Here is a 15,704-nt window from a genome sequence, read left to right as displayed (position 1 = left end):
TGGCACCTTATAGCAGCCCCTCTGGCATTTGCCAGAACCCACAGATTGCCAGTCCGGGCCTGGGTCGGACTGAACATTTGGGGCCCATCGGGTTCCAAACTTCGGGGGGTGGGGGGGGGGGCTCACGCGAATGTTCGAACACTGGTGCTCGTCGCACATCATTCTTTTGTTTTGGGGGCCGTCAGATCAGTGGAATGGGTCTGGGTCAGATTTTTTTCCTGGTGTCCCGCTGGCCCAGTCCAACCCTGCCCCCAGCCAGTAGCAGGTTTGACCATATTTGACCATAAATCGCCCAGAAATCTAGGTTTGAAAAATCCTGTCAAAAACATAAACCATCTAAGTATAAATAAGTAAATGAATGAAATTATTGATAGCTAATGATAGATAATGACAGTTCTGCTTCTTTCTGGCTTTATGTTATATACAGTATAACAGGGGGCAGGATTTGAATTTATAACCTAAAAATAAAGAATCACAGTTTTTTTGCTAACCATGATGTGTGTATTTTGTTATGATTCTATTTTTATAGAAAAGTGTGACGGGCAGTCTGTGCTGCAAGAGGACTCTGAGATGGTGGAGCTCAAGCCCAAATATCCTGCAGAGGCACAGGTGTAATATTCATATGTTTTTCAGTATTTTATATATTTTTTTAACCATGGCCTACCTGCATAAATGTAGAAACACTTGTGGATGTCTGTCTGCATGGGAGACACCGAGAGAGTGATTTATGAACGTGGGTGCAAAATTGTGCAAGGGCACCTGCCAATAACAACCAGTCAGCAAAGCATAGAACTGATTGTGGGCTACTGGCAATTGCACTGGTGCAACTTAGCATATGTGCATACATCAGCCCTAGAGAGTTCATTTCTCTTGGCTTTTTCTTTGTAGCCAATAAAAATGAATCTGAATCAACACTTGTTCATTATGTATTGTTCATTGATAGGGATTGGATGTAAAGGACTAAAAATGCCATAAAATTAAATCGTTATGTTGTACTGGTCATGGGAAAAGTATGGTAAAAGTATTCTTTATTGTAGTGTATTTTTTTATTATCTCTTGCATGTTCATTCATGTTTTTAGCCTTGGTGCCGGGCAACCCTTTTGTTTCACTTACCTGTTACCATGTAGAACATAGAATGTAGGATTCAGCTAATCTATTTGTTATTTCCCTTGTGAAGCAGAACTCAGAGAGGCTTACTTAAAGGAGCAGTAAACCAAAACATGAAAATGTTTTAAAGCAATGAAAATATAATGTTAAGTAGCATTGCACTGATACAAATGGTGTGTTTGCTTCAGAAACTCAACTATGGTTTATATAAAGAAGCTGCTGTGTAGCCATGGGGGCAGCCATTCAAAGCTGAAAAAGGAGAAAAGGCACAGGACGCACAGCAGATAACAGACAAGCTTTGTATACAATGGGATTCTTCAGAACTTATCTGTTATCTACTGTGTATCCTGTGCTTGAATGAATGCCCCCATGGCTACACAGCAGCTTGTTTTTATAAACCATATTAGACTTTCTGAAGCAAACACACCTGTTTTACTAGTTCAGGGCAATAGAACATTATATTGTCATTCCTTTAAAACACTTTAATTTTTTTTTACTGTTCCTTTAATAATAAATTGCCCATGTATGTGTAAATAGTGACACAAGGGTTTTGTAGTTTAGCATCAGCTGTTGAACTGTATTTGAGACATGAAGGCACAAAAGAGTATATAGTTCAGCTTCTGCCTGTTGTATAAAACATTCCGAATTAGTAATATATACATTTTTATAGCCTAATGCCAAACAGGAGAAATCTGAGCAAGAAGAATTAAATGAGGATTTGGACATGAAAGAAATTAAAATGAAGGATACAGAAGAGGATGAGGAAAAAGAATCAACAGATCAGGTTTCTAAAGGTAAGGCTCAGGCAGATGATGCCCATTTACTTCTAATCAAGAAATGATGTTTCAGGGGTAAACATCTCCCTGGTGAAGGGATGTGTTTAACCCACTCTTGACCTCTCAAATCCATCACACATCAAGCACAATTTAAACACCTGTGGTTATCTTTATGTTGGTGCCACACAGGTGACTAAGTTGCTCTGATGATAAGCCAGCTTTAGAATAAGGGCAGTGTATAGTTACATGATTAGGCAGGGAGGGTGTTGGTGAAGAAGCCCCTGTGACACTTATTTTGCAACAGGCACTCCTCCAGGGCTATCGCTTATCTATTCAACATCCAGCCCTGCTCATAGGTAAGTAATGGACACAAGCTTCTCAACTTCCCGGCTGAAATCAGCCATAATTGCTGAGAACACACAGACGCCACCAGCAAGTGTTGTACATAACGTGCAGTTGTCTTTCTTTGAGCAGTGTGGTGGCACAGTGGGATTCTGCCTTGCACTGCTGAGGTCCAGAGATTATCTGTGACAAGAGCATTATCTGCAAGGAGCTTTTATGTTTTTCGCAAGACTGTGGGTTTCTTCCTATACTGAATGAAGAATGCTGGTGCTATATAAATAAAGAATAATATAAATAAAACCCAGACTTGGCAAAGCATCATTCGCTGGGATGGTTCAGCAAGATCTTTGGTGTTCTTGTTTTAGGCACTTGTTTTTGATAACTGTGCAAAATTTCTTGCTTATTGATTTCAGCAGCTGAGACCCACGAGGAGCAAGAAAAACCATCAGAGAAGTCAGAATCCTGTGTAACAACAAACAAAGTAGAGGACAATGAGCTCAAAACGGGTACAAGTATGGAGCCACTCAAAACCTATGGCTCCTATAGTATAACCATGTTATTGTCTAATTTATAATCATGCAGTTCCATAAGATACACACAGCTCACTCATTCTTAGCTCTACCCATCACTCTTTCTAAGTAGCTGGTCCTGTTTATTTACCATAAGTATGATATCTGAATACACCTTGAAATCAGACATTTACTTATAATTAATCAGGAGCATTACAGGAGGAGAAGCAGCCACTAGAAGCATTTAGCTATGATCTGCTTACACAAACACACTGGTGCCCATGGGACAAACCTGTTCCCAGAAAAAAAACATTGTACTGCACTTTTTGTGTTCTTTTCTGTAATAAAATGATGCTGTAGCCCATGTAGCATGCTATTATGCCAAGAGGGCGGCAGCAGTAAACTGGGACCAACCTGGAGGGAGAAAAAGCCTCTAAGATTGACGTTGGTAACAAAAATCTGCCAGCTTGTCTTTGTGTTACAGTTTTATCAGTGATAAACATAATGTTATTTACATTTATAGGTGAAGATAATAAACCAGATGAAAAGGAAGAATGTGAGACCCAGCAGAATGGTGAAAATGATATCAAACAGGAAGAGGATGAAGGAAAAAAAGAAGATAAAAATAGCAAATTTAAATTTATGTTTAATATCGCAGATGGTGGATTTACAGGTAAGTGTTCATGTGTGCCATGCATATTACATTTAACTGGCTATTTAACTTGGCAAAAATTTGTTTTTTAAAAAAATTTTTAAAAGTTGTACTCACTTTTGCACTTGCACAGAGTATAATGAAAGGCCTACAGGTCCATCATGGCTTTTCCTATTGGAGTTGACCTGACCCACCAGGTAGTCTAGTAGCGAGAAATAATAGCTGGCTCAAGCTGCACCTCATTATTTATATCTAGAATAAGTAATTCTAAAACAACTGGACTTGCTGAGTAATCACTGAAGACATTTCACTACTCATCCGTGCAGCAACTGACTGTTATGGGAAGTCCTCGGCATATAAACTCTTCCACTAATCCAATCACAGTAACCCCACAGAATCATACCTGAAGTGTCAACTCTGTGAAGCTGAGTAGTGAAACATCTTTAATGCTTACTCAGCAAGTCCAAGGGGTAAATTTATCAAAGAGTGAAGTTCCGCCACTAGAGGGAAATTCCGCAGCTCTTAATTCATTTCTATGGGATTTTCAAAGGCGTATTTATCAATGGGTGAAAGTGAAAGTTCACCCTTTGATAAATACGCCTTTAAAAATCCCATAGAAATGAATGGGGAGTGGTGGCATTTCACTCTAGTGGCGGAACTTCACTATTAACTTCACTCTGTAATAAATATACCCCCAATTGTTTTAGAATTATTTATATTAGATATACCAAGACCTGAATGAATGAAAATCTTCATACTCATTATTTATGTTTTTTCAGGTTTCATACCTGGGTCCACTCCCTGATAATTATATTTGCATTACTTCAAGTAAATCTGTGGCTACACTAGTACATGAGATTAGTGTCTGGAACTGGAGTGTGTGCATGTGCTAGTAAACTGGTTCTGGGAGCTTTAAGCTGTCTATATAACTAATTACCTCCCACTAAACTATGAAAAAACACATGACCATCAGGGTTCCAAACCCAACATAGTTATATTTTTCCATTCCCAAATAAACTTTGGGACCTTTCCACAATTTGTATAAACATGCTTACAATTTAAAATATTTCATACCTGTTCTCCCCCAATGTGGGTTGATGGTCTGTCATGTTAGATTGCTACTTCAAATAGTTCTACTATATTGACCTGGTGAGCACATGTTGCACTAGTGTTAATTACTCATAACTAGTTATGTACCGTTTTTGTAAGAAACCTGACTGTATGCAGTGAAATTCACCTTTCGTTTTACTTGCTCTGACTGCTGCAGTTAGAAAACTTCAGACGGTCCCTAACTGCTGTGCAGGGAAACGATCATACTTTCAAACGTCAGAACTCGAGCTGCTTTGTTTGTTTCCCTGTAACAACTGTGTAGATTTGTATCCACAGACCCAGTGCAGTCTGTATATTCTGAATATTAATCAGTCTTGCTGTATCGGCTTCTGGCAGATATTATTTGACTTGTGCTGTTTTGATCATTTATGACGATCCCTAAGCTTAACCTCCCAAGTCCAGATCACACTGAGCATGTGCGTAGTCTTGGTATTGCAAAGATGTTTAACAAAGTTACAAGATGACAGCCCCCTGCGCCAACTTTAAAAGCATAAATTATTTGTTTAATTAGGCTTCTGGTGCAGTAAGTTCATGTTTATATTTAGTATACAAAATACAGCATTTCCAACATTATTCTATTTTAGACTTTAGTTGCCCTTTAAGGCTAACTGGGAGGGATAAGTCATTGGAAATTGAAAGTATGTCACACCTGCACTAATAATTCAGTTGTACAAATTCTCTTTTTCTTCCTTTAGAACTTCACACACTGTGGCAAAATGAAGAGCGAGCTGCAATCTCCTCGGGGAAAATGTATGATATATGGCATAGAAGACATGATTACTGGCTTCTGGCTGGGATTGTCACGTATCCTTGGCTAACAGATATGTGTAATGTTAAGAGATAATGTATATGCTACAGACAAGCATTTAACTTGTAAAAGCAGAATTCATTTTAATGGAAGGAGTCCTAATAATCTTTTTAAATGGAGTGTATTTGTGGACTTGGTGTGCCATCTGATCCAAAGATATAGATACAGATATGACCAATGATCCCTTTATTTTTTTTGGCATAAGCAACTGGTGGGCCCCAAAATCATATTGATGTACAAATCTCTTAAACCCCCAGCAGGCTTTGGTTTACAATGAAGTATTAGGAGTTATATCTACCCAACACTTCACTACATATAGAAACACATGGGATTATACACTGTAAGACCTTTCATACTGTTGGGTTATTATATGTCAGTTTTGATCTGTTGTAGACCAAGACTGGGTTGCTAGATTGTCACATATGTTCTTATAAACAGTGCTTAAAGGGGTGTTCACCTTTAAGTTAACTTTTAGTATGTTATAGAATAGCAAATTGCAAACAACTTTTCAACTGGTCTTAGTTATTTATTTTGTATAGTTTTTGTAGTTTTTTTTCTGATTCTTTCCAGTTTTCAAATGAGGGTCACTGACCCCATCTAAAAAAACAAATGCTCTGTAAGGCTTTGAATGTATTGTTATTGCTATTTTTTATTACTCATCTTTCTTTTCAGGCCTCTCTAAAAAATTAAATAACTCGAAAATCACAAATAATAAAAAATGAAAACCGAATATCACTCTCTACAACATCATACTCAAAGTTAATTTAAAGGTGAACAACCCCTTTAATGATGTCATTAGTTATAAATGAAGCTTAGTGATGTCACTAGTGTGAGATAATACACCCCTTACTTTAAAATAGAGCTATAGAAGTCACCTTGAGGTGCCATGCCCTATATACAATGTCTGTGTCCTTGTGCTTTTATTTGTAATGCTCATTTAAACCGCGGCATGTCTGTCTTGTATTCTCCCTGATGAGAATTCCACTGAGAAGTTAAAGGGCCTGAGAAGCCCACTGGCACCCACCCAGCTGCTCTGACCTTTTCAGACTTGTCACTTCTTGCTTTGTATTTGCCCATTGTGATTTATTTTTGTTTGGTATGCAGCCTAATATGTCAATACATGTTTTTATTTATATGTATTTGCTGCTCACGGTCATCCCGAGACTAGTTTTCTGAATTAGAACAATTAAATTGTACATTAAAACAACATCAGCAAATGAATAATATTGTATAATAGTTGTGCCTGTTGCACCCGTTATGTCCCTAATTTCTGTGACAGACATGGTTATGCCCGCTGGCAGGATATTCAGAATGACCCCCGCTATTTGATCTTAAATGAGCCGTTTAAGTCGGAGATTCACAAAGGAAATTATCTAGAAATGAAAAACAAGTTTCTTGCTCGGAGATTCAAGGTATTTTCATTGTTATTATTTCCTTTGCAAGAACATGAATAGTACAATATAGGATGGGGCAAAAGAAGGCGACAATTGCAAGGAAAGAAGGAAAGTAATTCAACAGTTTACACAGACCTAAATTGTGGATTGTGGCAAATGGGCTGGCCAGATGGGGTGCTGTAAAATGTCATAGACACTCCATATTTATTGGGCTGGTGGGGGGCTGTTTGGATCTTTGTGTACTTATTCTGAATCCCATACTAACAGCAACAATCTCACATTCGGAGCCCAGACCGATTCACACTGAAGTCCCTTGTAGTAATATCAATCTGGCTTTATTCAAGCATACCTCATTCAAACAGTGGGTGTGCAGAAAAATCCTACGCGTTTCGTGCGTAGGATTTTTCTGCACCCCCACTGTTTGAATCACATTGTATGCTAAAACAAAGCCAGATTGATATTATTACAAGCAACTTCAGTGTGAATCAGTCTGCGCTCCGAATGTGAGATTGTTGCTGTTAGCATTGCAATCTTCGGGTGAGTTACGGAAGTCTCGTGAGAGCCGCGACCAGCCTGAAAACGCTGAGCCCTGGTGTGTTCCGCCGTCAGCGCTTCTTAGTATGAGACACTATTCTGAATCCCTGTCCAGACCTGGGTTCACATCAGTTGAGGAAAGTGGAGTGAAATCTTTCACTAATATATAAATGCATGAATGAATGGGTTTACTCTTCATATTGTAATTTATGTCCCAGTGCAGTGTTTACATGTCTGTATGGGATTAAATGAGTGAAAATTACCCCTTTAGCAGAGACTGTGTTAAATTACCTTCAATTACATTGTTGCTGATAAATATGGATAAAGGAACAGTAACACCAAAAAATTTAAATATTTTAAAAGACTGACAATATAACTTATGTTTCCCTGTACTGATAAAATGGGTGTGTTTGATTCAGAAACATAATTATATTAACAATCTGCTGTGTAGTACATGGAGGCAGCCATTCAAGCACAGGAGACACAGTAGATAAGATAAGTTCTGAAGAATCCCATTGTATACTACAGAGCTGATCTGTTGTGTATCCTGTGCCTTTTCTCCTTTTTCAGCTTTAAATGGCTGCTCCATGTGGCTACACAGCAGCTTGTTTATATAAACTATAGTAGAGTTTCTGAAGCACCAGTTTTACCAGTACAGGGAAACATTAGTTATATTGTCATTTTTTTAAAATACTTTCATTTTTTGGTGTTACCGTTCCTTTAATTTTGGGCAGAAAGGCACATTAAGAGACATGGATGCAAGGATAAATATTTTGCAATGCAAAATAGCCTAATTTCTTATTCAAGTTGAATTTATTATTCAAATATGTAATGCTTTATGATGTCATTAGTTATACATGTTGCTTGGTGATGTCACGAGTGTGACACAATATTCTCAAACCTGTATATTGTAAGAAATCAATAAACAAATATATAAATGTAAAAATATACAAATATAAATTAACATATTGGCCTTTTAGAGGTCACTTTGTACTAGTATATATAGTACATTTAGCAGTGGCGTAACTAGATGTTACAGGGACCCGCAGAAAATTAAATTTAGAGCCCTCAGCACATCTAGAGGTTCAATATATATTAAAATTACTCATTAATTATGGCCTCATGGGCCCCCTGTACCTCCTGGGTCCTCCTGCAACTGCAGGGTCTGCTTCTTCTGTAGTTACCCCCCTGCAATTTATCAGTATTATTATTGCATCTCTGTTTAACGTATGCCATTGGAAGCATATGCACATCTAGGGGGTTATTTATTAAACTCCAAATGCAAAAATCCCGAAAAATTCTTGATTTTTTTTAATAAAATCTGACTTTTAAAAAAAATCACACATTTTTCAGAATTCATTAAACCCCGAGGATGGAAAAGTCTATATCAGAAAATCCGGCATCTCAGACCTGTCGAGGTTGCATATAAGTCAATGCGAGAAGTCCCAATGATTTTTTGATGTGCGCTGGGTTTCGTGCAATACCCCACAGTTTTCGGACTTTTCGAGTGAAAATTCAAAAAAAAAAAACCTTGAAAATCTGAAAAAAAGTGAAAATCTGATTTTTTCCGGCAAAGCAAATTTTCGGGAAAATGTAATAATAAATAAGTGTAAAAAACCCGAGTGGATTTGATCGGAGTTTGTAGCAGAAAATATTGAGATGAATTCGGACTTTGATAAATAACCCCCCTATTGTCTTGTATGGCTAGCCATAACAACTGGACTGAGGAACACAGGACTACAAAGTGTTAAATCCTAACTGAAAGTTATTTTCATGATCTAATTGCACTATGTTTCCAGCTATTAGAACAAGCGTTAGTGATCGAAGAGCAGCTGCGAAGGGCAGCCTATCTCAACATGACTCAAGACCCAAATCACTCGGCCATGGCACTCAATGCGCGACTAGCTGAAGTGGAATGTCTCGCTGAGAGCCATCAGCATCTCTCCAAAGAGTCTCTTGCAGGAAATAAGCCGGCTAATGCTGTTCTTCACAAAGGTTTGTGATCAGCCATAGTCAGCCGCTGTGTCTGCACAACAAAAACGAAAGTTTCCATTCAGTGCACAGTTTGCCGACAACATTTTTTTATGATACAGTTTGAGCCTATATTCAACATAAACCCAATACATTTCATTTTTTTTCCTTTCAATGTCATTTTTATTTTAATTTTTTATTTTGTTATTATTAACAGCTTATATGAATACGTTTTACATTTATTTCCAACAAAACAGATGCCCAGCTCATATAGCCATGTAATTATCAACTGAACTCTATGGAAACAGTGGTATACAGGTATGGTCTACTATCCGCAATGCTTGCGATTTGGGGTTTCCTGAATCCCCATACCTTAAATCTATGATTGCTAACATGTATTTATAAAGTGCAACATATTGCATAGCTCTGTAAATGGGTACATACAATGAACATACAGATTTGCATTGCAAAGCAACCAGTAACCAATACAAGTGATAAAGAGGACCCTACCCAAATTTAAATAGATTTAAAGGAACAGTAACACCAACGTACTGTTGTGCTGCACTAGACCAGTGTGCTTGCATCAGAAACTCTGCAATATTTTATATAGACAAGCTGTTGTGTAGCTATGGGGTAGCCATTCAAGCACAGGATACACTGTAGATAACAGATAAGTACTACTATAGTTTACATAAACAAGCTGCTATGTAGCCATGAGGGACAGCCATTTAAGAACAGGATACACAGTAGATAACAGATAAGTACTACTATAGTTTATATAAACAAGCTGTTGTGTAGCTATGGGGGAGCCATTCAAGCACAGTATACACAGCAGATAACAGATACGCTCTGTAGTATACAATGGGATTCTTCAGAACGTATCTGTTATCTACTGTGTATCCTGTGTTTAATGGCTGCCCCCCTATAAACACACCAGTTCACGCAATGGAGGAGAACAGTATATTATATTGTCATTCCTTTAAAACACATTTGTTTTTTGGTGTTATTCTTCCTTTAAGAAGAAAATCCTATTTGGATTATTTTGCCATCAATACAGATTTATTTTAGCTCAGTGACAAGGTTCTGTTTTATTATTACAAAGACAAAGGAAATTGTTTGAAAAGGAAAAAATAATTTCTCAATTTCTGTTTGAGTGCTATGATTAAGGCTTGTGCTGAACATCATTTTTACCTATTGTTTTAATCACAAAAATATCTATTTTTTTTTTGTTAATCCTTGAGCTAATCAAATCAAAATGCAGTTACTCCATGTTTGCTTCTTGCAACATTAGATTACCAGTATACAACTCCCCTACCTTCACCCTTTGTTGTAACTGTTGTGTTGTTAGTGGTTAGTAGTGATGGGCGAATTTGCGCCGTTTCGCCGAAAAATTCCCGAATTTTGCGCGAAATTCGCGAAACGGCGAAAAATTTGCGAAACAGCACCGGCGTCTCGTTTTTGACGCCGGCGCCCGTTTTTTTGACGCCGCCGCCCGTTTTTTTTTTCTGAAATTTTCGCGGGCGTTTCGCTAATTTATTTGCCTGCCGCAAATTCGCCGCGAATTCGCGCCTGGCGAATAAATTCGCCCATCACTAGTGGTTAGCAGTAGTCAGTTATGCAGGGGGATTGTAGTCTGGTAATCTAATTATCTACTTTGCAATTACCAAACACGGGGGTAGCTTCAGTTTCCCTTTTTGCCCTGTTTAGCTAAAGAAAGAACAAAAACATTTTTTTCATGATTAAAACAATAGGAAAAAGTTATTCAGCAGGATAAAAGTGGAATGTATACCAGTAATCGAATTATATTTAAATAGGGTGTCTGAACAGTCTTGCCCAACTGTAAGGCCACACTGTGCGTTTTGGGGAGATTTGGTCGCCTGGCAACTAATAGCCTCGTCTTTGCGGCGACCAATCTCCCAAACGCCTTCCCTTAACTCTGAGCCAGCTAAAATGAAAAAAAATGCCGGCACTAATCAATTGCGCCGATTCGTTTTCCGAAGTTGCCTCACAAGGAAAGTTCATTCGACTTCGGAAAACGAATTGACGCGTGTGATTAGTGCCGGCATTTTTTCATTTTAGCCGGCACAGAGTCAGGGAAGGCGTTTGGGGAGATTGGTCGCCACAAAGACGAGGCAATTAGTCACCAGGCAACCAAATCTCCCCAAAACGCCCAGTGTGGCCTAACCCTTATATAGATAGAAATAGGTTTCAATCTGTGCCAAGTCAATATGCATTTTAGTCAGCTGGTCTTTAGTGACACACAGCTCAAGTGCCATAATGAACAACATGTCTGCCACTCACTAATCCATCTGTACATCTGACATGGCAGTGCTAGTAAATAAATATAACTAGAGCAGAATGGGGAAAATCTTGTACCAGCATGAAAAACAGCACATGAAAATATACATTTTAATCTCTATGTGAACTGACGTTGATGCAGCGTTTACTGGAAACATAAGTACAGAATCTTTCCGAAAAATGTCGTTAGTTTTATCATTAATTATCATTATCATCGAGTATTTTCTCATCTTAGCAGACTGAAAAAGATGTAATATGACTTAAAGGAGAAGGAAAGGTTAAAACTAAGTAAGCCTTATCAGAAAGGACCACCTAAATATACCAGTAATCCCTCAACTAGTGCTGCTCTGAGTCCTCTGTCAAAGGAAACACTGCATTTCTTTCCTTCTATTGTGTACACATGGGCTTCTGTATCAGACTTCCTGCCTTCACCTTAAACTTCCTTGCCCCGGGTGTGAGCATGCTCAGTTTGCTCCTCTTCCCCCTCCTGTCTCTGCTGTAATCTGAGCCCAGAGCTATAAGTGGGCAGGGAGAGACTCAGGCAGGAAGTGATGTCACACCAAGCTAATACTGCAGCTGCTATCCTAAACAAACAGAGAGCATCTAGAGCTTTTTACTCATGTATGGTAAACCAGAATATATATAGCATTCTATCTTGCACTATTGCAGCAAATCTATTGGCATAAAATTCCTTTGTATCTTTCCTTCTCCTTCTCCTATAAAACATTTTTTATAGAGTTATCTATTGTAAAAACAAACAATCCTTATTTTTTTCCTAATTTCCAGTGTTATAATAAAACACAGTGCCTTGATGGTTACTAAGTTGCATGAATCCATGCAGTGGCAAAACAAGCCTATTTCTTTACAGTTTTGAGTGGTCATTTATCAAAATCCTAATTTTTCTGATTTTTTAAATATAAAAAGTCTGACCAAACTAGAATCCTTGATTTGACCTTTGAAGCTCAATTTAATCGGTTCGGGTAAAAACCCCTATAAAATCCAGAAAATCCGAATTGTACAATTTTTTCAGAGTATTTTCCCGAAGTGCATGATCTTTTCGGAAGCCAGAATTTTTCGGATTTTTGCCTGAAAACCCCAAAAAGGCCAAATTTTTGGGCTAATTCCATCACAGACAACAGAAACTTCAAAATAGGATAGGGACCTCTCCCATTGACTTATATACAGCTTCGGCAGGTCTGAGATGGCTCATTTTAGGATTCAGGCTTTTTGCTACTTCGGGTTTTAATACATCTCCAAAAAATTGCGTTCTAAAAACAAAAAATTTGAGTTTTGTCCCAAAAAGCCAGACTGGAGTTTAGTAAATAAACCCCTAATTTTTTTTAGTAGCCTTAAGGTATGGTGATCCAAATTATTTTCCTTTTTCTGGAAAACCCCTGGTCCCAAGCATTCCATAATACCTTTACCTGTACTACTGTTTTTATTAGGGAGGCACCAAATCCACTATTTTGGATTCGGCCGAACCCCTGAATCCTTCGAGAAAAATTTGACGAATACCGAACCGAATCTTAATCCTAATTTGCATATGCAAATTAGGAGTGGGAAGAGAAACATTTTTTACTTCCTTTTTTTGTGACAAAAAGTCATGCAATTTCCCTCCCTGTCCCTAATTTGCATATGCAAATTAGGATTCGGTTCGGACAGGCAGAAAGATTCGGCCGAATTCGGATCCTGCTGAAAAGGGACAAATTCTGGCTGAATCCCGAACTGAATCCTGGATTCGGTGCATCCTTAGTTTTTTTTTTAGAATCCACTTGTACAAGGCAGCACTGTCTGCTACATTGTTCAATAAGGAATACACAGAAGTGTAGGAGCTAGGGCAAGATCTTTAGTGGAACCACATTAAATGACCTTAAAGCTCACAGTTAACAGCTTGCAGTTTATTCAGTGATAAAGGATACTATTTAAGCATATTGCCTTTAAAGTAAGGAACATTGACATACAAATCCTTAACTTCAGATCATAACGTTTCTAAGGAAATGTTTATAAACAGCTGTGGGTATAAGATTTACTGGCTGTGTGGTGGGTCTCCAAAGTTTTGCACATAACCTACTTTCTTATAAAACTGTTAGCGTCCATCTGCCATCAGAAATAAATCGTAAATATCATGAAGCCATGTATAGTAGTGGGATATTCAAAGACAGAGAGAATCAATAAATGACATATAATAGCCTACTTAGAAGCCAACATCTTATTGGTTGCTATGGGTGCACCTGGGCACAAAGTTTGGAAACCCTAGCAACTAAACCCTCCATGGAAAGAGTGGATAATGCAGAAAACATAGCATTTCTGTTTTGTCCCCCTATCCAGATTCAGTTTGGCGGAGCACACACAATCATTTATATTTAAACAGGGCACGGATGTTCTGCTTACCATACTAAAGATAGAAAGGGGTAACAGTAAGGACCATTTAGTATCTTATTGGCAGTTGTGGTTGATTTTCTGGCTCCCCTGTTTTTGTGACTGCAGGAGATATTAGTATGTAACCTAGTGGATATTAGCTCTATGAGCATGAACCCCGTTTAGTCACAAAGCTAATATTTTTATGGTATATTACTTGGCTAGAATTGTAATATCAAGGTTAAAAAAAAAATTGGTCAGTATTAGCTGCAGTTAGTGGGGCCTTTTTCCACTTTTAAGATTCCACCTAAAGGAGTATCAGTGCTATAGCATTGCTGTGGGATTTCTGTGGTGCAGCTGTAAGGCCTGTGTTATGGAGCTGCATGAAGTAAAGCGCTGAGTAGACGTCAGCTTTTCACTTCTGATTAGAACATGGGAGAAGAAAGTTGAGAATGAGCTTTTTCACATCAAAAAGGTTACAAAAATAACATTGTAGCCCTACGCATTTTGAACATACAAGGGCTTAATCAGGGGCACAAAAAGATAGCAAAAATAAAAAGGCCTTTTTGTTATTTTTTCTATGCTATATTTTTGTGCCCTGATAAAGACCATGTATGGTCAAAACGCGTATGGCTACATTTTGTTTTTGACGTAATAAAACGTACATTTTTGCTATGGAGTGTGCAGTCCTCCTTTTAACATATGGAAGCTTTATCCAGAGCTACAGCTATTTTTTAATTAGCCCACAAGTCCAGAATACCGCTAGCTGTGAGGTTGCCGTTTTGACAACCATTCTACTGCGTAATTGAAATTTAATCCAGATCCTATGGTATGTTTCAGTTCTGAATCAGCTGGAAGAGTTGCTAAGCGATATGAAGGCAGATGTGACCCGTTTACCCTCAATGCTGTCTAGAATACCGCCTGTTGCAGCCCGCCTTCAGATGTCTGAGCGCAGTATTCTTAGTAGACTCACCAACCGAGGAGGTGACCAGACTATCCAGGTCAGATCATTAGTCGCATATTTCATTTCAGAACACATTTGAGATGATAATATAAGGAGTATCGCCAAGAAGTGGGTAGAAATGTATTCTAAACCTTAAATGCTGTACTTGTGTCCAACACAGTTGTACCGAAAAAAATTGATTCCATTCATTATAGTTTTAATCTTTTCACTGTCTTCTTAAAAAATATATATATATATTGTATTTTTTAACCTCAGGGAACATTTGGATCCTCTCAAATGTATAATAACAACTTTGGCCCCAATTTCCGAGGACCTGGTCCTGGCAGCATTGTCAACTACAGCCAGATGCCTCTTGGACCATACGTGACTGGTAGGTTCTTCTGTGTGTATGGAACTCTAGAGTTTATGTAAGGATTAGGGGAGGATATGTTCAGTAGACTGCCAGTGAGCTGAGAGGACACAAGGCAAGCAAGATGTTTTCTTTCTTGTCAATAGATTTTTAGCCGCTTGCAAGATTTTCCTCTGTGGCAGTCTTCATTTCAAACGGAGGTAAGCAGACTCGTGTCTCTGTGCTCTGCCATTGATTTCATCTCTTAATGGTTATACTGTATATGGTACAAGTTTGAGAAATCCATGGCCTTTTCATTGTATATTGAGCAGTGCAATATCATTCATTTTGTTTGCCTTTTTTGAAGTTTGTCTCAACTGATGACAAAATCAACTTTGTAGCATGCTGTCTAGGCTTCTTTGCTTTGCCAAGTCCTCCAAGATGTTTGTGGGCCTCAGCTTAATAACCAACATTCAATATTGGATATAGATTGGTTAATCATCTTGGCGTGTCTCTCGGATGAGAGACTTTTTGTTGTCCCATATCAGCTAA

The 15,704-nt window shown here is 38.2% G+C and overlaps 1 protein-coding gene across 7 annotated transcripts in view; it reads left to right on the top strand.

Moving 5' to 3' along the window:
- The window catches only part of chd5.S (chromodomain helicase DNA binding protein 5 S homeolog), a 133,582-nt gene that overhangs the window by 107,945 nt on the left and 9,933 nt on the right, over positions 1–15,704 (top strand). For 2 of the 7 annotated variants that reach the window (XM_041571478.1, XM_018227957.2), the window contains exons 32-40: positions 530–609; positions 1,779–1,902; positions 2,640–2,738; positions 3,259–3,408; positions 5,193–5,301; positions 6,585–6,717; positions 9,033–9,228; positions 14,701–14,861; positions 15,080–15,194. In XM_041571478.1, the coding sequence (XP_041427412.1) occupies positions 530–609; positions 1,779–1,902; positions 2,640–2,738; positions 3,259–3,408; positions 5,193–5,301; positions 6,585–6,717; positions 9,033–9,228; positions 14,701–14,861; positions 15,080–15,194 (1,167 nt within the window). Of the gene's footprint in view, positions 1–529; positions 610–1,778; positions 1,903–2,639; positions 2,739–3,258; positions 3,409–5,192; positions 5,302–6,584; positions 6,718–9,032; positions 9,229–14,700; positions 14,862–15,079; positions 15,195–15,319; positions 15,374–15,704 lie in introns of all 7 variants that reach the window. The other 5 variants (XM_041571480.1, XM_018227958.2, XM_041571479.1 and 2 more) reach the window with 5 other exon arrangements.

The sequence above is a fragment of the Xenopus laevis genome, chromosome 7S, assembly GCF_017654675.1.
Source record: "Xenopus laevis strain J_2021 chromosome 7S, Xenopus_laevis_v10.1, whole genome shotgun sequence".
Classification (NCBI taxonomy): Eukaryota; Metazoa; Chordata; class Amphibia; order Anura; family Pipidae; genus Xenopus; species Xenopus laevis.
The sequence above is the reverse complement of the archived record's forward strand: the minus strand, read 5'-3'. Positions and strand labels throughout refer to the sequence as shown.